We start from the raw sequence: 20,613 nt of genomic DNA on the forward strand, positions 1-20,613 counted from the left end.
GGGCGGCCGCGGCGGCAGCGCTGCAGGTGCCGGTGCGTGCGGCTCTTCTGCTTGGCCACCCGCACGGCGGCGGGCGCGGGGCCGCGGAGCCCCAGCCCCTGGCACACCAGGGCCGCCAGCACCACGCAGTCGTCCCAGTAGGAGAGGCAGGCGTGGGGCCGCAGCCCCCGGGAGCGCAGCAGCTCCAGCACCCGCTCGGCGTGCTCCTCGTCCCGCCGGTGCTCCCGGCTGTCGTAGGGCAGGAAGGTCTGCACCAGCCCCGCCGCGAAGTGCTCCGGGTCCGACTCCACCAGGTGGATCTGCGGGCCCGGGGAGGCGTCACCGGGGGACGGCCGGCCCCGGCGCCGCGGCCCCGCCGCCCCCCGCCGCCCCCAGCCCCTCACCCTCAGCCCGTAGTCGCGGGCCGCCTCCCACACGAAGCTCTTGCTGACTCCCCCGGCCCCGATGAGCAGGATGTCCTTGCCCTCGACCAGGTGACGCTGCGCCCGGTGCAGCATGGCCTCGGCCAGCAGCCGCGGCAGCTCCCCGCGGGGCTCGCCCACGCCGCGCCCCATGGCCTCGGCCAGCACGCAGGTCTCCAGGCACCGCTGGCCGTTCGTGGCCAGGGCCACCAGCTCCAGCGCGTCATCCACGCACGCCAGCAGGAAGTCCACGCCTGGGGATGGCGACGGTGACACCGGGCTCAGAAACACGGCGTGGCAGCGGGCACCGGCGGCGTCGCCCGCGCCGCGCTCACCCAGGATGTCGGTGTGGGCACGGCTGCCGCCGCGCTGCCGCGGGCTCAGCTCGGCCTCGCTGGCCAGGAGGGCGGCCGCGGCGGCCTCGGTGGCCTCCCGCAGCCGCGTGGCCAGCGCCTGTCGCTGGCTGGGGGCCACCACCCCCCACTGCTGCAGGCTGGAGTCCAGGCCCTGGGGCAGCGCCGCGCCGTGACGCACCGGGCTCTCCGCGCGTCCCACGGCGCAGGCCACCTGTGGGGACACGGGGACACCCACGTGTGTGCGGGGACACCGGCTGCCAACGGGGTATGGGGACATTGGCTGCCGACCCACAGTCTGGGGACGCAGCTGCCGCCAGGGCGTAGGGACGTGACACATTGGGACGTGACAGATTGGCCCAAGGCATGGATGTGGATGGCCACCAGTCCTGGGGACAGCCAGGGCCACCAGGGCATGGGGACATGGACAGGCACACAGGGCATAGCACACAGGTTACCACAGCCTGGGCACAAGACTGCCACCATAGCCTGGAGACATACAGGGCCGCCAGGACATGGGGACAGCCATCACAAGCTGGGGACACACAGAGGCAGCGGGGTGTGGGGACATGCCGTACCTGGCAGAGCTGGGGCCGGTCCCCCCAGGACCTGCAGACGAGGGTGCAGATGCGCAGGGCCATGGGCAGCCGCGGGGCTGGGCTGCCTGGGGGGCAAGGGACAGGGCAGGCACGGCCGCCATGCGGGGACAGGGTGGCCCTGCCCGACCTCCCCCTCCTCCGGGGCCTTTTGGGACTCCCTGTGGCACCGTGGTGGCCCCGGCCAAGCCCAGCCCCAGGGAGTGAGGGGTACAGCATGGCCACTGTCATCCCCAGCCCCACAGGATGGTCGGGAGTCAGAGGGGGTCACCCCAACACCCTGCGCAGCCCCAGGGGACCATGGGGGTCCAGGATGACTTTCCCCCCCACCACAGGGGACCATGGGGGTCCAGAGTGACCTTCCCCACCTCTCCCCATGGGTCTGTGGGGATCCAAGGTGGCAAACTGTCCCCCAACCCTAACCCAGGGGACAGTGGGTGTCCAGGGTGACCCTCGTGCCCTCCCCCAGGACCCCAGTAATTTGGGCACCCCGATGGCCCCCACCCACCCGCCCCAGGGGACAGACATGTGGCCGGCACAGCTGCAGGGACCCGAGGGACCCCGGGGGACTCTTCCCCCCACCTCCCAGGGTGGTGGGCGCCCGAGGGCGGGGGCCTTACGTGGGGGGGGCACGGGCAGGCGGGCGGTGGGCACCATGGCCTCCAGCAGGACGCTGTCCTCCTCCGTCAGCCCCCGGAGCCGGGCACCCACCGCCTGCGCCACCGCCGCCCCCTCCTCCTTCCTGTGGGTGCTGCGGGCGCCTGTCCCCCGCCACCGCCACCCCGCCGGCCGCACCACCACCTGCGTGCACCTCCGTGTCACCCCGTGCCACCCGGTGCCAGCCCAGCTGCCAGCCCGCCACCTGCACGCAGCCCCGTGTCACCTCGTGCCACCCCACCACCGTGTCACCCAGTGCCACCTGGTCGCCCCCCTTACAGCCACCCCAGCACCTGCGTGCCCCCCCGTGCTTCTCCATGCCCCCCAGCGCCACCCGGTGCCACCAGCGCCGCCCACCCCTGCCGTGCCCACCTGGCCGTAGGGCTCCATGGCGGTGCCCCCCAGGAAGGTGCCCACCTCCTCCTGCACCAGGCTCTGCTGGCCCTGGGGGTCCTGCAGCCGCACCAGCCTCACCCCGGGGGCCACGGGCTCGGCGGGCAGGTCCTCCCTGGCCCCCAGGACGAAGGCCAGGGTGGGGGGCACGGGCAGGTTGGTGTGAGCCGCCAGCACGCAGCGGGTGACCAGCGTGTCCTCGAGGCGGTGGGCGAGCGGGACCGAGCCCCCCGTGGGGCAGTCGAGGTCACGGGCCAGCTCGCCCACCCAGCCGCCCTCTTGGTCCCCCGGCGCGAAGGTGCCCGTCACGTAGTTGGCGCGGCGGGGGGGCACGAAGGTCTCCAGGGCGCTGTGCCCCCCCACCTTGAAGGAGACGCCCCGGGAGAGCAGCAGGGACCAGGCGCCTGGGGACGACTCCGATGGCACCCGGCTGGCCCAGGTGGGGGACAGGCACAGCACCATGGCACCTGCGGGTGGGCGCGGGGGTGGGCGGGGGGCACCCCGCACCCCCTGCCCCAAACTGCCCCCCATGGGGGTGGTACTGCGGGGGGTGGGGCGTGCATTTGCTGCTGAACTGGTTTGTACTGGGAATAATGGGACACGGGGGGGCTGCTGCCACCCTGCTCCCCTGCCTCAGTTTCCCTCACAGTCCGGGTCAGGCAGCACAGGCGGGTGTGGGGACCCCTGCTGTTGGCTCAGGGGTGTCTGGTGCGGGGTGGGGACAAGGGGATGGCACCCACCTGGGCAGCGGGTGCCACCCTCCAGCAGGACCGGCAGGAAGGGGATGGGGGAGCCCAGGATGCAAACGGTCATGTCCAGCGGGCCAAATCCTGCCAGGAAGGAAAGGGTTAACAGCCCCGGGATGGGGACCCTGGCGCCACCCTGCCCTGGTGGCACCCCAGTGTGGCTGGGAGCCGCCAAACCTAGCCGGGCACCGCATCCCCATTGCCACCCTTATCCCTGCCACCCCCCTATCCCAGCCTGGCACTGCGCCCACATCACTCTCCCTGCCACCCCCGTGTCCCAAGCCTGGCATCGATCCCATAACACTGTCCCTGCCACCCCCGTGTCCCAGCCTGGCACCATTCCCGCATCACCAGCCCAGTCCCTGCCACCCCCGTGTCCCAGCCTGGCACCGTGCCCCCCGTGTCCCCAACCCGTGCGGGGCTCCGCGGAGCAGTCCAGCGTGGGGGGCAGCCCCTCCTGGCACAGGGCGCTCTGGAGCCGCTCGTAGGCGTGGGTGGCACCGTCGGGGTCCCCGCTGTCCCCGGGCACTTCGCCATCGGGGGCCTCGTCCTCCAGCCAGCCCGGGCACAGCGCCTCGGGCCCTGCCCACTCCTGCTCCTCCGGGCTGGGCACCCGCTCCGGGCTCGGCTGGGACGTCGAGAGCTGCGGGAGCAGGGACAGGGCTGGCACGGGGCTGGCACGGGGTAAGGGGGTGGTCTGGGGCTGGCGTGGGGTTCAGGGGCTGTCACGGGTCTGGCACGGTGCTGGCACGTGGACAGAGCCCGGGTGGGCACGGGGCGGACACGGGGGGGCTGGCACAGGACACAGCGGGCGCCGCTGCCCGCCCGTGGGGTGGGGGCGTCGGGGTGCTGGGGGGCTGCGGGCGCCGGGCACGGCGCCACCGCCTCGGGGACAGCGGGGCAGTGCCAGCCGCCGGGGCCGCCAGCTCTCGGACAAAGCGTCCCCTTGTCCCCGCGGGGTCACGCGGCGGGTGGGCACAGCACGCCGCGCTGCCCGCTGCCCCGCGCCAGTGCCCGGCACCGCCGGGATCCCGGGATGGGGCACCCACCTCCGCCCGGACCCCCCACCCGGGGGCCACTCACCATCCTGGTGACACAGGGGCTGCAAGAGAAGGACAGGCAGAGTCAGCGCGGCTCCCTGGGGACATGCCACCCCTCCCCGGCCACACCCAGGCGGTGCTGGGAGCCCCAACCCCGGCTCCCGTGGGGACACCCGTCCTGCAGCAGCCACCAGAGCCTGGCACACTTCCTGGGGCACACCTCGGTGCCAGCTCCGTGTCTTCATGTTGTACCCTCAGTGCTAGTCCCAGCCGTAGGGCTCCATGGCGGTGCCCCCCAGGAAGGTGCCCACCTCCTCCTGCACCAGGCTCTGCTGGCCCTGGGGGTCCTGCAGCCGCACCAGCCTCACCCCGGGGGCCACGGGCTCGGCGGGCAGGTCCTCCCTGGCCCCCAGGACGAAGGCCAGGGTGGGGGGCACGGGCAGGTTGGTGTGAGCCGCCAGCACGCAGCGGGTGACCAGCGTGTCCTCGAGGCGGTGGGCGAGCGGGACCGAGCCCCCCGTGGGGCAGTCGAGGTCACGGGCCAGCTCGCCCACCCAGCCGCCCTCTTGGTCCCCCGGCGCGAAGGTGCCCGTCACGTAGTTGGCGCGGCGGGGGGGCACGAAGGTCTCCAGGGCGCTGTGCCCCCCCACCTTGAAGGAGACGCCCCGGGAGAGCAGCAGGGACCAGGCGCCTGGGGACGACTCCGATGGCACCCGGCTGGCCCAGGTGGGGGACAGGCACAGCACCATGGCACCTGCGGGTGGGCGCGGGGGTGGGCGGGGGGCACCCCGCACCCCCTGCCCCAAACTGCCCCCCATGGGGGTGGTACTGCGGGGGGTGGGGCGTGCATTTGCTGCTGAACTGGTTTGTACTGGGAATAATGGGACACGGGGGGGCTGCTGCCACCCTGCTCCCCTGCCTCAGTTTCCCTCACAGTCCGGGTCAGGCAGCACAGGCGGGTGTGGGGACCCCTGCTGTTGGCTCAGGGGTGTCTGGTGCGGGGTGGGGACAAGGGGATGGCACCCACCTGGGCAGCGGGTGCCACCCTCCAGCAGGACCGGCAGGAAGGGGATGGGGGAGCCCAGGATGCAAACGGTCATGTCCAGCGGGCCAAATCCTGCCAGGAAGGAAAGGGTTAACAGCCCCGGGATGGGGACCCTGGCGCCACCCTGCCCTGGTGGCACCCCAGTGTGGCTGGGAGCCGCCAAACCTAGCCGGGCACCGCATCCCCATTGCCACCCTTATCCCTGCCACCCCCCTATCCCAGCCTGGCACTGCGCCCACATCACTCTCCCTGCCACCCCCGTGTCCCAAGCCTGGCATCGATCCCATAACACTGTCCCTGCCACCCCCGTGTCCCAGCCTGGCACCATTCCCGCATCACCAGCCCAGTCCCTGCCACCCCCGTGTCCCAGCCTGGCACCGTGCCCCCCGTGTCCCCAACCCGTGCGGGGCTCCGCGGAGCAGTCCAGCGTGGGGGGCAGCCCCTCCTGGCACAGGGCGCTCTGGAGCCGCTCGTAGGCGTGGGTGGCACCGTCGGGGTCCCCGCTGTCCCCGGGCACTTCGCCATCGGGGGCCTCGTCCTCCAGCCAGCCCGGGCACAGCGCCTCGGGCCCTGCCCACTCCTGCTCCTCCGGGCTGGGCACCCGCTCCGGGCTCGGCTGGGACGTCGAGAGCTGCGGGAGCAGGGACAGGGCTGGCACGGGGCTGGCACGGGGGTAAGGGGGTGGTCTGGGGCTGGCGTGGGGTTCAGGGGCTGTCACGGGTCTGGCACGGTGCTGGCACGTGGACAGAGCCCGGGTGGGCACGGGGCGGACACGGGGGGGCTGGCACAGGACACAGCGGGCGCCGCTGCCCGCCCGTGGGGTGGGGGCGTCGGGGTGCTGGGGGGCTGCGGGCGCCGGGCACGGCGCCACCGCCTCGGGGACAGCGGGGCAGTGCCAGCCGCCGGGGCCGCCAGCTCTCGGACAAAGCGTCCCCTTGTCCCCGCGGGGTCACGCGGCGGGTGGGCACAGCACGCCGCGCTGCCCGCTGCCCCGCGCCAGTGCCCGGCACCGCCGGGATCCCGGGATGGGGCACCCACCTCCGCCCGGACCCCCCACCCGGGGGCCACTCACCATCCTGGTGACACAGGGGCTGCAAGAGAAGGACAGGCAGAGTCAGCGCGGCTCCCTGGGGACATGCCACCCCTCCCCGGCCACACCCAGGCGGTGCTGGGAGCCCCAACCCCGGCTCCCGTGGGGACACCCGTCCTGCAGCAGCCACCAGAGCCTGGCACACTTCCTGGGGCACACCTCGGTGCCAGCTCCGTGTCTTCATGTTGTACCCTCAGTGCTAGTCCCACTGTCCCCAGACTGACTCCTCGGTGCCAGTCCCTGTGGCCCCAGCTTGTCCCCTCGCTGACAGGTCTGGCGGCCCCAGATTGACCCCTCGGTGCCAGTCACGGTGGCCTCAGGTTGTCCCCTCGGTGCCAGCCCCGGTGGCCTCGGCACCTCCGGCTTAGTGTAATCCTGTGCCAGCTCAGCACAGCCGGGGGCACCTCCCCGTGCCGGGGGTGCCAGGGTGCCCTGGGAGTGCAGACCCAGGACCGGGATGTCCCCACCCCCTCCGGGTGCCCCCGCTCCCGGCAGGTGCCCGGCACAGCGCCGTAGGGCTCCATGGCGGTGCCCCCCAGGAAGGTGCCCACCTCCTCCTGCACCAGGCTCTGCTGGCCCTGGGGGTCCTGCAGCCGCACCAGCCTCACCCCGGGGGCCACGGGCTCGGCGGGCAGGTCCTCCCTGGCCCCCAGGACGAAGGCCAGGGTGGGGGGCACGGGCAGGTTGGTGTGAGCCGCCAGCACGCAGCGGGTGACCAGCGTGTCCTCGAGGCGGTGGGCGAGCGGGACCGAGCCCCCCGTGGGGCAGTCGAGGTCACGGGCCAGCTCGCCCACCCAGCCGCCCTCTTGGTCCCCCGGCGCGAAGGTGCCCGTCACGTAGTTGGCGCGGCGGGGGGGCACGAAGGTCTCCAGGGCGCTGTGCCCCCCCACCTTGAAGGAGACGCCCCGGGAGAGCAGCAGGGACCAGGCGCCTGGGGACGACTCCGATGGCACCCGGCTGGCCCAGGTGGGGGACAGGCACAGCACCATGGCACCTGCGGGTGGGCGCGGGGGTGGGCGGGGGGCACCCCGCACCCCCTGCCCCAAACTGCCCCCCATGGGGGTGGTACTGCGGGGGGTGGGGCGTGCATTTGCTGCTGAACTGGTTTGTACTGGGAATAATGGGACACGGGGGGGCTGCTGCCACCCTGCTCCCCTGCCTCAGTTTCCCTCACAGTCCGGGTCAGGCAGCACAGGCGGGTGTGGGGACCCCTGCTGTTGGCTCAGGGGTGTCTGGTGCGGGGTGGGGACAAGGGGATGGCACCCACCTGGGCAGCGGGTGCCACCCTCCAGCAGGACCGGCAGGAAGGGGATGGGGGAGCCCAGGATGCAAACGGTCATGTCCAGCGGGCCAAATCCTGCCAGGAAGGAAAGGGTTAACAGCCCCGGGATGGGGACCCTGGCGCCACCCTGCCCTGGTGGCACCCCAGTGTGGCTGGGAGCCGCCAAACCTAGCCGGGCACCGCATCCCCATTGCCACCCTTATCCCTGCCACCCCCCTATCCCAGCCTGGCACTGCGCCCACATCACTCTCCCTGCCACCCCCGTGTCCCAAGCCTGGCACCGATCCCATAACACTGTCCCTGCCACCCCCGTGTCCCAGCCTGGCACCGTGCCCCCCGTGTCCCCAACCCGTGCGGGGCTCCGCGGAGCAGTCCAGCGTGGGGGGCAGCCCCTCCTGGCACAGGGCGCTCTGGAGCCGCTCGTAGGCGTGGGTGGCACCGTCGGGGTCCCCGCTGTCCCCGGGCACTTCGCCATCGGGGGCCTCGTCCTCCAGCCAGCCCGGGCACAGCGCCTCGGGCCCTGCCCACTCCTGCTCCTCCGGGCTGGGCACCCGCTCCGGGCTCGGCTGGGACGTCGAGAGCTGCGGGAGCAGGGACAGGGCTGGCACGGGGCTGGCACGGGGGTAAGGGGGTGGTCTGGGGCTGGCGTGGGGTTCAGGGGCTGTCACGGGTCTGGCACGGTGCTGGCACGTGGACAGAGCCCGGGTGGGCACGGGGCGGACACGGGGGGGCTGGCACAGGACACAGCGGGCGCCGCTGCCCGCCCGTGGGGTGGGGGCGTCGGGGTGCTGGGGGGCTGCGGGCGCCGGGCACGGCGCCACCGCCTCGGGGACAGCGGGGCAGTGCCAGCCGCCGGGGCCGCCAGCTCTCGGACAAAGCGTCCCCTTGTCCCCGCGGGGTCACGCGGCGGGTGGGCACAGCACGCCGCGCTGCCCGCTGCCCCGCGCCAGTGCCCGGCACCGCCGGGATCCCGGGATGGGGCACCCACCTCCGCCCGGACCCCCCACCCGGGGGCCACTCACCATCCTGGTGACACAGGGGCTGCAAGAGAAGGACAGGCAGAGTCAGCGCGGCTCCCTGGGGACATGCCACCCCTCCCCGGCCACACCCAGGCGGTGCTGGGAGCCCCAACCCCGGCTCCCGTGGGGACACCCGTCCTGCAGCAGCCACCAGAGCCTGGCACACTTCCTGGGGCACACCTCGGTTGTACCCTCAGTGCTAGTCCCACTGTCCCCAGACTGACTCCTCGGTGCCAGTCCCTGTGGCCCCAGCACACCCGTCCTGCAGCAGCCACCAGAGCCTATGGCCCCCACCCACCCGCACCTCGGTGCCAGCTCCGTGTCTTCATGTTGTACCCTCAGTGCTAGTCCCACTGTCCCCAGACTGACTCCTCGGTGCCAGTCCCTGTGGCCCCAGCTTGTCCCCTCGCTGACAGGTCTGGCGGCCCCAGATTGACCCCTCGGTGCCAGTCACGGTGGCCTCAGGTTGTCCCCTCGGTGCCAGCCCCGGTGGCCTCGGCACCTCCGGCTTAGTGTAATCCTGTGCCAGCTCAGCACAGCCGGGGCCGCCTCCCCGTGCCGGGGGTGCCAAGGTGCCCTGGGGGTGCAGACCCAGGACCGGGGTGTCCCCACCCCCTCCGGGTGCCCCCGCTCCCGGCAGGTGCCCGGCACAGCCAGGCACAGAGGGAAACTGAGGCACGGAGCTGAGCGGTGCCCGCTGGCAGCCAGGGTGTCCCCAAGCCCGGCACCCGGTGACAGCGTTAGGGGACACACGGCTCGTGGAGTGGCACAAGGACCCCCCCAAAACCCAGTCACGGGGGTCCCTCGAAGTCCGCGCCCGCCCCAGCCTCGGGACCGCCCTGTCCCCCTCCATCCCCAGCTGGCAGGTGCTGCTGCTGTCCCCAAGCTGGGACAGCTGTGTCGCCCGGTACCTTGGGGTGGGAGCCGTGGCCTGAGAGCGCGCAGGGGACGAGGGCTCGGGGACGCCTGGCACAGGGGACACCGGCCGGTCTGGCCTTTAAACCCCCCCCGCGCCACCCCGGGGTGCCAACCCCCGGCCCCGTGCCCCGGATTAGGCGACACAGAGCCCCATTGTCCCCTCTGCCACCTCGCGCCAGGCGCTGGCACCCCTGTCCGTGTCCCTGTCCCCGTCACCAGCGAGCTGCCTCAGCGGGAGCCGGGGGGTGGCTCAGCCGGACGGGGCTCTCCTGTCCCCCTGTCCCGCGTCCCCTGGCTGGGCACGCCCCTCGTCCTCCCCCCCTTCCTGTTCCCCTGTCCCCAGCGTGGCGGAGCTGCCAGCACGCACGTCCCCCGGCTTAGTTCCAGCTGCCCGCGGCGTCAGTGTCGCTGTCACCGTCACCGCCACCGGCAGGCACGGGGCCACCAGCGCGTCTGCCGCGCCCCAGAGCCCTGTCACCCGCGTCCTGTCATCCGCACCAGCCTGCCACCCTCATTGTCACCTGAATGTCACGTGCACCCTGTCACCCACAACCCAGCACACACCGTCACCTGCACCACCGCCAGGGTCTTGTCACCCGCACCTGTCACACACACACCTGTCACCCACGCTGCGACACTGCACCATCACCGGCACCCTGTCACCTGCACTGCCACCTGCACTGCCACCCACCGCTTGTCACGCACATCACCCACCTGTCACCTGTACCCTGCCACCCGCACCGTGTCACCCGCACTGCCACCCTGACCCCGTAACCTGCACCATGCCACCGCGCTGTCACCCGCACCCTGCCACCCTCACCGCGTCGTGCACATCATCACCCACCTGTCACCTGCGCTGTCACCTGCGCCGTGTCACAGGTGTGCGCACACACCCCGACCCCCCTCCCGCTGCTGCCGCCCCCCGCCACCGGCACCCCCAAACCCACTCTGATCCCCCCGCTGCCGCCAGCACCCACCGGCGGTGCCGGTGCCGGTGTCTGTCGGTGTCTGTCTGTCGGTGTCGCTCTGTCCTGGTGTTGTCGCACCCGGCAGCGGCTCTGCCCACTCCGCTCCCGGCGGTGTCGGGGTCTGGCGGGGTTTCCCGGTGTCGGTGCCGGTGCTGTCGCAGCTCCAGCAGCGGCTCTGCCCGCTCCGGTCCCGGCGGTGGCGGCGGCGCCGTGTCCTGCTCGGGCGGGGCGGGGCGGGGCGGGACCGGGAGCACCGGGGGGACCGGGACACCGAAGGGGGTGGCACAACGAAGGGGACAGCGGGGGCGAGGGTGGCGGGGCCGAGGTGCCACCGCTGGGAGACGGGGACAAGGGGCTGGGGTGGGGAGCAGGACAAGGGTAGGGGGATAGGGGACGAGTGACCGGGGGCAGGGACGGGGCCAGCCCGGGGTCACCCGGGGCCGGCTGTAAAACTGACACCGCGGAGCACAAATGTCAGGGCAGGCCCCGGGAGCTATTCGCGACCTCCCCGCACGACATGGAATGGGACACGGGGAACGGCATGGCGTGGCACGGCGTGGCACCCAGGGAATGGCACCCGGGGAATGGCATGGCGTGGCACGGCACGGCACAGCCAGTGGGGACATGGGACAGCCGTGACCCCATCCCTGCCACTGCCACCCTCCACGAGAAGTGGCACAAATGTGTCACCCTCCCCCGTGTCCCCAGTGGGAGCCCGCCCTTCGGGGTGTGACCGGGGACCTCGGGGTGGCAACAGTCACCCGGCAACCGCCCGGTGCTGCTCCCGACGGTGTCCCCAGGGTCCCCGGCTGGGGACATCCCTGGGCTCTACCAAGCATCCTGTCCCCTCGTGTCTTCCCGTGTCCCCAGGCTGTCTCTGTGCTCCCAGGACTGGGATTCGGATCCCCGGTTGCCTCCATGTCCCCTCCTGTCCCCTCGCGGTCCCGGGAGCCGCTGTCTATGCCGAGGCTCTTCCCCTCCCTCTCCCTCTCCCTCTCTAGCCCTGTGTCCCCAGGCCCAGGACACGGGTCCATGTCCCCTCTGTCCCCCGTGTCCCCTTGCCCGAGCTCTACCCCTTGCCCGGCTTGTCCACCTGCACGGGTTGTTCTCTTGCCCGGGATGTCCCCTTTCCCAGGATGTCCCCTTTCCCAGGATGTCCCCTTTCCCGGGACCTCCTCCGTTCCAGGGAAGTCCCTCTGCCCGGGACGTTCTCCTTTCCAGGGAAGGCTCTCTGCCCGTGGTGTTCCCTTGCCCGGGACTATCCCTTTGCCGCGGTATCCCCTTTCCTGGGACGTTCCCCTTTCCAGACATGTCCCTTTGCCCGGGGTGTCACCTTTCCCGGGGTGTTCCCCTGCCGGGAATGTTTCCCTGCGGAGCGTGTCCCCTCTCCACGGCTGTTCCCCTGCCTCTGTGACACCGCCGTGGCTCCCTGCTGTCGGCCCCCCCGCCATGCCGTCCCCGTTTCCCGTCCCTGCGGGGCTGGGACCCCGCGCCCGAGGGGACAGCGGGAAGCGGGGACATCCCGGCTGCAGTGAGTCCTCCGAGCCGGCAGGGAGCGCCACGCGCGCCGGGGCCGCTCTGGGCGGGCGCGCGGGGCGGGGCGGCGCGCGGGCGGCCATGGCGGACACCGAGAAGCTCAACCTCGACTCCATCATCAGCCGCCTCCTGGAGGGTGAGCGGCCCCCGCCGCCCCCCGAGCACCGGGAGACCCTCCCTCCGCTCGGGGAACCTCTCGGGGCCGGCTCGGGCCGTGTCCCGACGCCGCGGGGGGGTCCCCGGCCTGGGCCTGGCGGGGGCGGGTTAGGCCGCGGTGGTTTGGGGGGGGTCAGGGCTGGGAAAGGTTTTGGGGGGGGTCCCCCTGGGGTGTGGGGAGCTGGAGATGAGTCCGGAGGACGTGGAGGATATGAGGGGGGATCCCGAATAGGTCTGTGCCCCGCGGGAGGGGGCGGGGGGAAATGGGGGTCCCCAAAGGGTCTGTGCCCTGCCGAGCGAGGGGGAACGGGAGCGTAGCGGGGCGCCCCGGAGCGTCTGGGGCTGGAGCTGGCCTGGAGGGCCTGGAGGATGCGGGCAGGGAGGGCTGGGGCAGGTAGAGCAGCGGTTCCTGGGGTGCTCTGGGGGTCCCGGGGCGCCTGGGGATCCCTGATCCTGTTCTCTGTGCTGGGAGCAGTCCAAGGGTCGCGGCCGGGGAAGAACGTGCAGCTGACGGAGAACGAGATCCGCGGGCTGTGCCTCAAGTCCCGGGAGATCTTCCTGAGCCAGCCCATCCTGCTGGAGCTGGAGGCACCCCTCAAGATCTGCGGTGAGCCCTGCATGGCTGCTGGGCAGCACTGGGGTGGCGTGGGGGGCTGCAGGGTGCCACTCACAGCCTGTGTCCCCCCGCAGGTGACATCCACGGGCAGTACTACGATCTCCTGAGGCTCTTCGAGTACGGGGGCTTCCCCCCTGAGAGCAATTACCTGTTTTTGGGGGACTACGTGGACCGGGGCAAGCAGTCTCTGGAGACCATCTGCCTGCTGCTCGCCTACAAGATCAAGTACCCCGAGAACTTCTTCCTGCTGCGGGGCAACCACGAGTGTGCCAGCATCAACCGCATCTATGGCTTCTATGACGAGTGTGAGTGCCCGGCCTGTGCCCCCCAACACCCCATCCATGGGCTCCCCCTTTCCCGGTGTTGTCCCAGCGCTGTCCACACTGACCCCACCTGTGAGCTCCCTCCCTCCCCGCCGTGCTCTCCTGCCCTTCCATGTCCTGCCCACCCCCACGCTGTCCCCAGGGTCACCTCCAAGCCCCCTTTGTCCCCCGCAGGCAAGCGAAGATACAACATCAAGCTCTGGAAAACCTTCACCGACTGCTTCAATTGTTTGCCCATTGCCGCCATCGTGGATGAGAAGATCTTCTGCTGCCACGGAGGTGGGAATGGCCCTTCCCAGGGATTTGGGCGGGCTGGAGGAGGGATGGGATCTCCCTGCTGAGCTCTGGGGGTGCCCCTTTCCCGCAGGGCTGTCCCCAGACCTGCAGTCGATGGAGCAGATCCGGCGGATCATGCGGCCCACGGATGTCCCGGATCAGGGGCTGCTCTGTGACCTGCTCTGGTCTGACCCTGACAAGGACGTGCAGGGCTGGGGGGAGAACGACCGTGGGGTCTCCTTCACCTTCGGGGCCGAGGTGGTGGCCAAATTCCTGCACAAGCACGACCTGGACCTCATCTGCCGGGCACACCAGGTACCACCGGGACCCCCAGATACTGGGGACACGTGGGTTTGCTTCTCCAGTGGGTGTCAGGTGGTTCTTCTACCCCGAGTATTTCCCCTTCGAGGGCAGGGTGTACCCCAGGAATGTGTGGGTTGGAATTCTGGGGATGCTTGCCCTGAGATTAGGGTATTTACCCCTCAGCATTTGGGTATTTGCTCTGATGTCAAACTGTTTGCCCGGGGGGGATGAATAGTCAGCCTTGGATGTGGCTGTTCCTCCCAGAGGTTGGATAATCACTCTGGAGATGGATACTTGCCCTGGGGCAGTGCGTGTTTGTCCCAGCCATGGCTATTTGCTGCAGGGCAGGGAGTATTCACCCTGGTACAGGGGGCTGGATGTTCAGCCTGGGGGACTGGGAATTTGCCGGGGCAGGAGGATTTTTGCCAACCCTGTGCCCCCCCCAGGTGGTGGAGGACGGCTACGAGTTCTTCGCCAAGCGCCAGCTCGTCACCCTCTTCTCGGCCCCCAACTACTGCGGCGAGTTCGACAACGCCGGCGCCATGATGAGCGTGGATGAGACCCTCATGTGCTCTTTCCAGGTGAGCCCAGGCAGGGGAAACACCCCCAATTCCTGCCGGGAGGGCTGCAGGGAGCTCTGCCCTCCTGGGGAGTGGAGAGCTGGGGCGGGAGCTCACCGATTTCTTTGCCCCTTCTCCTGCAGATTTTGAAGCCGGCCGACAAGAACAAAGGCAAATACGGGCAGTTCAGCGGGCTGAACCCCGCCGGGCGCCCCGTCACCCCTCCCCGAAACTCTGCCAAAGCCAAGAAATGAGCTGGGAGCCGCCCCCGTGCTGCCCACGCCCCCCAGCCCCCCGCCCAAGCATCAGGTCGCTTTTCTTTCGACTCGTTTTTTTATTTGTAGGATCCTGCCCCCCCCCCGCCACGCTCCACCAAAGCAAATCCAGGCCCAGGGCAGGGAGTGCTGGGGCGAGGGGGGAGCCCAGAGCCCAGCCCTGGGGTGGCAGCGGAGGGGGGGGCAGGAGGATTTTTTGAGGAATAAACTTGTAATGGGTCACTGGGGGGTGCCTGTCCTGGTGGTTGGATGGAGGCTGGGGGTGGCAGTGACTCGGGGCTCAGCTTTCTCCATCGCTGTCCTCCGCCAGCACCTCCTGGGCGGTGGCTGGGCCAGGCTTTCCTGGTGTCATCACCGAGCCAAAAAACAGGGAGCGAAACTGTGGGGAGAAATGGGGGGGTCAGGAGGAGGCTCTGCCCACCCCCTGCCCCCAGGCACACCCATCCCTCACCTTCTTGTGTGGGGGGGTCCCTGGCACAGCTCCTTCCTCCTCCTCCTCCTCCTCCTCCTCCTCCTCCTGGGGTTTGCTCTTGGCTGGCTGGGGGGTGCGCAGGGGGAAGGTGGGGCTGGGGGGCCCCTCTGAGCACCCCTCGCTGGTTTCCATGGCAGCCATGTAGGACTCCAGGTCGTCAGCGAAGTCGTCGGACGGGGCGGGCAGGTGGGACACGCTGATGGGGACAGAGCAGGATTGGGAATGTTCACTCTGCTCCCTGCCCATGGCCGCTGGAGGGCTCATTGGGGACTTACCCGTTGGTCGAAGGGGACTGGGACTTGCTTTCCAGGTCAGAGAGGGTGGCCAGCACCAGGTGAACCTCCAGGACAGCGTCATCCAGGGTGAAGATCACCGGCCTGGGGACACAGAGGGGCTGAGGGGGTGCCAGGGACAGGGCTGGCACGGGGTGGGGACATGGTGACCACTCCTACCTGCCGGGCTCGTCAAAGTGGATGGTGAGGGGCAGGTTGGAGGCCTCGGCAAAGCTCAGCAGGCCCTGGGGACAAAGGGGAGGGTGAGGGGGGCCAGGGGGTGACACAGGGCTGGGGGGCTTAGGTGGGGACTCACACGGAATTCCTTGAGGCAGAAGGTGATGCAGGAGCCCGGGGCCACGGCCACCGACTGGAACTCGTCCTCAGCCAGCCACAGCTCCGTCACCATCGTCTTGCTGGGCTCTGGAGGGGGGAACGGGGTAGGTGGGGGGCTGGAGGGCACCCCATGGTGGGGAGGGGACCCCCTTAACCCTGCAGGACTCACCTGCATCGTCCTCCACGTAGTTCCGCAGGCTGATTTTGCCACCGGGGCCAGTCCCCAGTGTCACCTCAGCCAGCGTCGGGGGAAAGTGAACCACGGCCTCTGCCAGCACCCTGAGGGGCACAGGAGGAGGCTGAGCACCCCAAATCCTGTGGGGCCGGCTGGGCTGCCTCCTTCCATGCGCCCTCATCCCACTCTGCCCCCCCAGGGCCACCCCCGTGGTGTCCCCCTCACCGTGCCGGGGCGCAGAGGCGGCTGGCGCAGCGCCGGGTGTCGAACACGGCCTGCAGCCGCTCGCACTCCTGGAAGGCCAGGTTGTGTGTCTTGGTGACACCTGGCAGGGGGACAGCGGCTCAGCAGGGCAGCAGGCGGTGCCAGCACGTCCCCACTGTGACGTGCCACCCCCCAGGCCTGTCCCCTGTCCCCGCTGGCACTCACCGTACTTGCAGTGGAGCTGCAGGACCAGGCGGCTGGCACGGGGCTTGAGCAGGATGAGGCATTTCCCCACAGACTTCTCCAGCGAGGGCAGCGAGCGGAAGACGCCCAGGAAGGACTGTGGGGATGGATATGGGGACTGTCACCTGCCTGGGGCCCCTGGAACAACGAGGAGCTCTGGGGGGGCCGGGGCAGGGCACCGCACCTTCATGTGCACTTTGCATCGGAAGAGCTCCGTGTCGGGCCCGGCGCTGCCCGGCTCGTACAGGTGGAAGAAGAGGGGAGCGAAGAGGAAGGAGGCGAAGGCAGAACGGGAGGAGTTGACAGCACGGAGGGACAGCTGGGGACACAGCCACAGTGTTGGCACTGCCCGCACGGAGTCAGGGGGCGCAGGTGCCCCCCGGCTCCCGTCCGTCCCCCGGTGCTGCATACCCCACTCTCGGTGGGCTCCAGGTAGAGCTCGTCGCCGATGCGGGACAGGGAGTGCACGGCTCGGCCGAGGACTGCGAAGGACACGGGGGTGAGGCCGCGCTCCCCGGGCGTGCCGCGCTCCCCGGGCCCGCAGGCCCCGCTCACCTTTGACGTTGCCGCCGGCGATGACACATCTCATGGCACCGGCACCGGCACCGGCACCGGGCGGGCACGCGGGGCCCCGCCCCCGCCAGCAGACCACGCCCCTCCGCGGAGCGTGCGGCTAGGCCACGCCCCCAGCGGGCTCTGCTCGGGCCTCGCCGCCCCCCCCGCCGCGGTTGTTGTTCCCCCCCCGCCCCGCCGGTGCCGCCTCTCCCCAGCGGCCCCGCAGTGGGGTCCCCCAGCCCCCCTGCCCCGTCCCTTCCCGGGGGTTCCGGCCTCTTCCCCGCCGCGCCCCGCCGCTGCCTTCCCGGCTTCCCGCGCCCGCCCTCCCAGGCCGCCTTCCCATTGGCCGGGAGCTCCGCTCCGTCCCGCCCCCGCCGCCAGCCGATTGGTCCGCGCTGAGGGGGTGCGTGACGGCGCGGCGCGATGGTCTCACGTGACCGGCGGGAGGGGCGGGGCCTCGGCTCCGCGGCCCTCGGGGCTGCCCCGCCAGTAAGCCCCGCCTCCCACAGCGCGCTATTGGGTGCCGGTTGGAGTGACGTGCGGCTCAGCCAATGGGGCTTCGACGCGCCCCTCAGCGCGGCTCCCGGCGCTCAGCCCCGCACCGGCTCCTTCCCGGGGCCTCCCGACCCGTCCTGGGGCTCTGCCGGGGTCGTTCCGTGCTTGTGCCTCCCAGCACCCTGGCCTTCGCTTCGTTCCCGGCGGCATCCCGGGCGAGGCTGCCCTTCTGCTCACTGTCTGCGCCTCCCGGTCCCTTTGCCGCTTCCCGCATTCCCGGGACACGCTGCTCCCCAGAAGGGCTGCAGCTCCCTGGGGCTGCTCCAGTGCTTCCCGAATCCCGGTGTTTTGGGGATCCCTGTCTCCCGAGACAGGGATTTGGGGGATCTCTATCGCCACTCCCATAGATTAATGCTCGATGGCTCTCCGTGCTGGAGGTGCTGCTGGCTGTGCATCCCATAGAACCAGGGAATGGCTGGGCTTGGAAGGGACCCTAAAGCTCATCCAGCTCCATCCCTGCCATGGGCAGAGACTCCATTCCAGGCTGCTCCGAGCCCCATTCAACACTTCCATTTTTGGGGGTGTCCCAGAATTCTCCAGTGGGGACACAATGCAAATTCTGGGCTAGCCAGGTGAATCCATGGGTGGTCCATAGAATCCCGGAATGGTTTGGGCTGGAAGGAACCTTAAAGCCCACCCCATCCCACCCCCCTGCCGCGGGCAGGGGCATTTCCCACCGTCCCAGTGAGCACTTCCAGGGATGTGAACGGGCTCAGCCAGCAGCCTGTGCTCGCGGCCAGCCCGGAGCGACCGGCTCTGCAGCGGCGGCCTCGAGGGAGCCGGGGGATGTGGCTGCGAGGAACTCGAGTCGTGCTCACAGCAGGGTCCTCCAGCCGGCTCCCGCCTGCCGCTGGAGCAGCCGCTCCCCAAGTCCCTCCTCCCGGCCCCGGTGGCCCCGGAGCCGAGCCGAGGGGCCCCGCTGCGGAGCGGGGCTGGCACCCGAGCAGGGGGAAACGGGCAGAGAATCGCAGAGCCCTGTCCCCATGGCTGCCGTCCTCCAGCACACGGTGACAGCCTCTCCTCCTCCTCCTGTCCCTGTCTGCTGCCTTTTATCCGGGATTTTGGGCCCGGCCTGCCGGCCGCATCCCCTCAGGTACAGGAACCCCTGTCCCAAGTGTTCGGGGCTGCGCTGGGACGGCCAGCTCGGCGCTCCAGGGACTCCCAGGCCTGCCTTGGCCTGGGCTCGGGCTGCAGCCGGATCCGGCTCCTCCACTCCTGGGGTGAGCGCTGGCTACTCTCCTTCCTCCCGGGAGGAGGAGGAGGACGGGATGGTGTGGGAGCCTCCGTTGCAGCTCTGGCCGAGCAGCCGGGCTCCTCTGGAGCCGGCGTCCCCAGGAGGGGCTCTGGCCTCGGGGCTCGGCGTTTTATGGGGCTGCGGAGAGGACGCAGCTGGCTGCGGTCGTGACACACACACCTCAGCGGGGGCCAGGGCCAGGCCACCCCTCCCTCTTCCCGCCAGCACCGACCAGGGAACGGGCTGGATCCGGGCCGGGAGCGGAGCCTGGCAGCCCTCGGGGGGCTCTGCCACCTGGGCTCGGCCGTGCCCGTGCCCGGTACTCCCCCTGGGGCTGGGGACTTCACCCAGGGACGGCAGGGAAGGTGACGGGGCTGTTCCCTCGCACCCGGCGGGCTCGGGGCCGTGTCCCAGCGTCCTTCCCGCTCCTCCGGCTTCCTTCCCGGCACATGGCACGGCGCCCTCGCCCAGGCGGCGGCTCGGGGAGACAGACGGCCACAGCTGGGCTCCTGCTGCCAGCCCGGCAGGAGGGGACACGCCGAGCTCCGGATGGCTGCTCCGTGCCCCTGCCTGCGCCCCAGCGCTGTCCCCAAGGAGCCGGGCGCTGCCGGAGCCCCGCTTTGGGGCTACAGCCGGCGTTTCTGGGGCCGTCCCTCCCTCCTCCGGCTGCCGGCCGCAAAGGTCAGCAGTGGGAGGCCGGGCTGGCCCGGCCTGGAGGTGAGCTCAGTGCCCGGCGACGGGCCGAGGGCAGGGCGGGCACGGCCTCACCCACGCGGAGCCGCTGCGGGCACCGGGCGAGGAGGAGGAGGAGGAACGGGATGTGGGGATGAGGCTTCCAGCGGCTTGACCTGCCTGTGCCCTGTGCCCGCTGTGTCCTGGGGCGGGGGCTCCGTCCTGGCACCGCCGGCTGGCACAGGGAGAGCGGCTTGGGAAGGCGGGATCCGCGTCTGCCGGCCACGCTTCCCTCCTCCTCCTCCTCTCCTGTCTCAGGTGTTGGCCCAGCGGGAGCCGTGGCAGCTGGAAAACTCCCCAGACGGAGTCGCAGCGCTGGGATTTGGGGAGGGGAGAAGGCAGCGAGGGGCAGCCCCGCCGCCTCGGCAGCCTGGAGACCCCCGGGGACGGGGCCGGCGGCTTTTCCCAACTGCTCCAGCGCCGCTGGCGGGATCTGCTGGCTCGGGGGGGAAACCAGATACCCTGCCCTGCGGCTGGGGGGGCGAGGGGCCGGCCCCGCGCCGAGCGGACCCCCCCAGACACGCTGCCCGGGAGCCGGGCCGGGGCTCGGTCCAGCCGTGCATGGTTCGGGCAGCTCCGTCCGACACCGGCGCAGCCCCTCGGGATCCTCAGGGCTGCGGAGCGTCCCCCATTCGCCCGGGGGAGGGGATCCGGAGCCCCCCTCGTCACCCCTGACATGTCTGTTGGGCGCGTCCTCATGGATTCAACACCAAATCCGCACTTCCCGAGCAATAAATCAGCCCGCAGCACGTCCGTGTGTGGTTTATCCCTACGGGGGGTCCCCAAACTGCTGCTAATGACTTCAGCACCCAGCGTCCCGGTGGATTTGGGGAAAGAGGGTCCTGCTGCACTCCGAGCGGGCACCCCGCGTCCCGGAGAAAGCCGGGAGGATGCCATGGCAGCCGGGAGGGCTCGGACCTGGCCGGGGCCGGGGTCTGGAGTGGAAGCGAATCCGCCTGTTACCTCCCGGCCCTTCCCGGCGCTCCCAGCGCCTTTGTTTTAAACAAAGCTTTTTTTGGGGGGAGCCAGGACGTTGCTCTCCCCGCCGAGAGAGCCCCCGCGGCAGCACCCACTCGTGGATCGGGGGCGCCAGGGGAAGGGACGAGGGGCTCTGGCTGTCGGGTCGCCCCCTCCCCTCCGGCGGCGGCTCCGCTTGGCCCTGGGGGTCTCCCCACGCCCCCCGGTCCACCCCGCTCACCCCCGCTGAGCTGCGGGGAACGCCGCGGTCATTGCCAAGGGCCCGGCGGGCGCCGGGACGGGGATTGTCCTAACGGGGGAGGAT

The 20,613-nt window shown here is 71.0% G+C and overlaps 5 protein-coding genes across 6 annotated transcripts in view; 1 reads left to right on the plus strand and 4 right to left on the minus strand.

Moving 5' to 3' along the window:
* Positions 1–4,352, minus strand: part of LOC121339658 (carnosine synthase 1-like) — a 7,502-nt gene extending 3,150 nt beyond the window's left edge. Inside the window, exons 1-9 of one of the 2 annotated variants that reach the window (XM_041411640.1) lie at positions 4,230–4,352; positions 3,558–3,789; positions 3,141–3,230; positions 2,380–2,867; positions 1,971–2,151; positions 1,333–1,418; positions 737–968; positions 384–655; positions 5–299 (exon numbers count right to left, since the gene is read on the minus strand). In XM_041411640.1, coding sequence (XP_041267574.1) covers positions 5–299; positions 384–655; positions 737–968; positions 1,333–1,418; positions 1,971–2,151; positions 2,380–2,867; positions 3,141–3,230; positions 3,558–3,789; positions 4,230–4,232 — 1,879 coding nt within the window. In that variant the 5' untranslated portion in view covers positions 4,233–4,352. Of the gene's footprint in view, positions 300–383; positions 656–736; positions 969–1,332; positions 1,419–1,970; positions 2,152–2,379; positions 2,868–3,140; positions 3,231–3,557; positions 3,790–4,229 lie in introns of both variants that reach the window. The other variant, XM_041411648.1, reaches the window with a different exon arrangement.
* Positions 4,353–4,446: 94 nt separating this feature from the next.
* LOC121339369 (carnosine synthase 1-like) lies at positions 4,447–6,428 on the minus strand. Its single transcript, XM_041411128.1, has 4 exons — positions 6,304–6,428; positions 5,631–5,862; positions 5,214–5,303; positions 4,447–4,940 (listed from the first exon to the last, which is right to left on the minus strand). Exons 1-4 carry the CDS (start codon positions 6,304–6,306, stop codon positions 4,447–4,449), a joined length of 819 nt encoding a protein of 272 aa, XP_041267062.1. The 5' UTR covers positions 6,307–6,428.
* A 198-nt stretch (positions 6,429–6,626) lies between these two features.
* LOC121339383 (proline-rich protein 36-like) lies at positions 6,627–11,731 on the minus strand. Its single transcript, XM_041411131.1, has 5 exons — positions 10,518–11,731; positions 8,626–8,644; positions 7,953–8,184; positions 7,589–7,678; positions 6,627–7,315 (listed from the first exon to the last, which is right to left on the minus strand). Exons 1-5 carry the CDS (start codon positions 11,132–11,134, stop codon positions 6,627–6,629), a joined length of 1,647 nt encoding a protein of 548 aa, XP_041267065.1. The 5' UTR covers positions 11,135–11,731.
* Positions 11,732–12,022: 291 nt separating this feature from the next.
* PPP1CA (protein phosphatase 1 catalytic subunit alpha) lies at positions 12,023–14,775 on the plus strand. The gene is made up of 7 exons (XM_041411693.1): positions 12,023–12,180; positions 12,676–12,807; positions 12,891–13,121; positions 13,314–13,418; positions 13,507–13,730; positions 14,165–14,299; positions 14,422–14,775. The coding sequence occupies exons 1-7, from the start codon at positions 12,126–12,128 to the stop codon at positions 14,530–14,532; spliced, it is 993 nt and encodes a 330-aa protein (XP_041267627.1). The 5' UTR covers positions 12,023–12,125; the 3' UTR covers positions 14,533–14,775.
* RAD9A (RAD9 checkpoint clamp component A) lies at positions 14,593–17,115 on the minus strand. Its single transcript, XM_041411705.1, has 11 exons — positions 16,811–17,115; positions 16,667–16,737; positions 16,440–16,574; positions 16,238–16,352; positions 16,034–16,133; positions 15,803–15,912; positions 15,614–15,720; positions 15,478–15,542; positions 15,301–15,402; positions 15,005–15,221; positions 14,593–14,932 (listed from the first exon to the last, which is right to left on the minus strand). The coding sequence occupies exons 1-11, from the start codon at positions 16,842–16,844 to the stop codon at positions 14,834–14,836; spliced, it is 1,155 nt and encodes a 384-aa protein (XP_041267639.1). The 5' UTR covers positions 16,845–17,115; the 3' UTR covers positions 14,593–14,833.
* Positions 17,116–20,613: the final 3,498 nt, after the last annotated feature.

This window comes from Onychostruthus taczanowskii, unplaced genomic scaffold (assembly GCF_017590055.1).
Source record: "Onychostruthus taczanowskii isolate IOZ18803 unplaced genomic scaffold, ASM1759005v1 scaffold101, whole genome shotgun sequence".
Taxonomy (NCBI): domain Eukaryota; kingdom Metazoa; phylum Chordata; class Aves; order Passeriformes; family Passeridae; genus Onychostruthus; species Onychostruthus taczanowskii.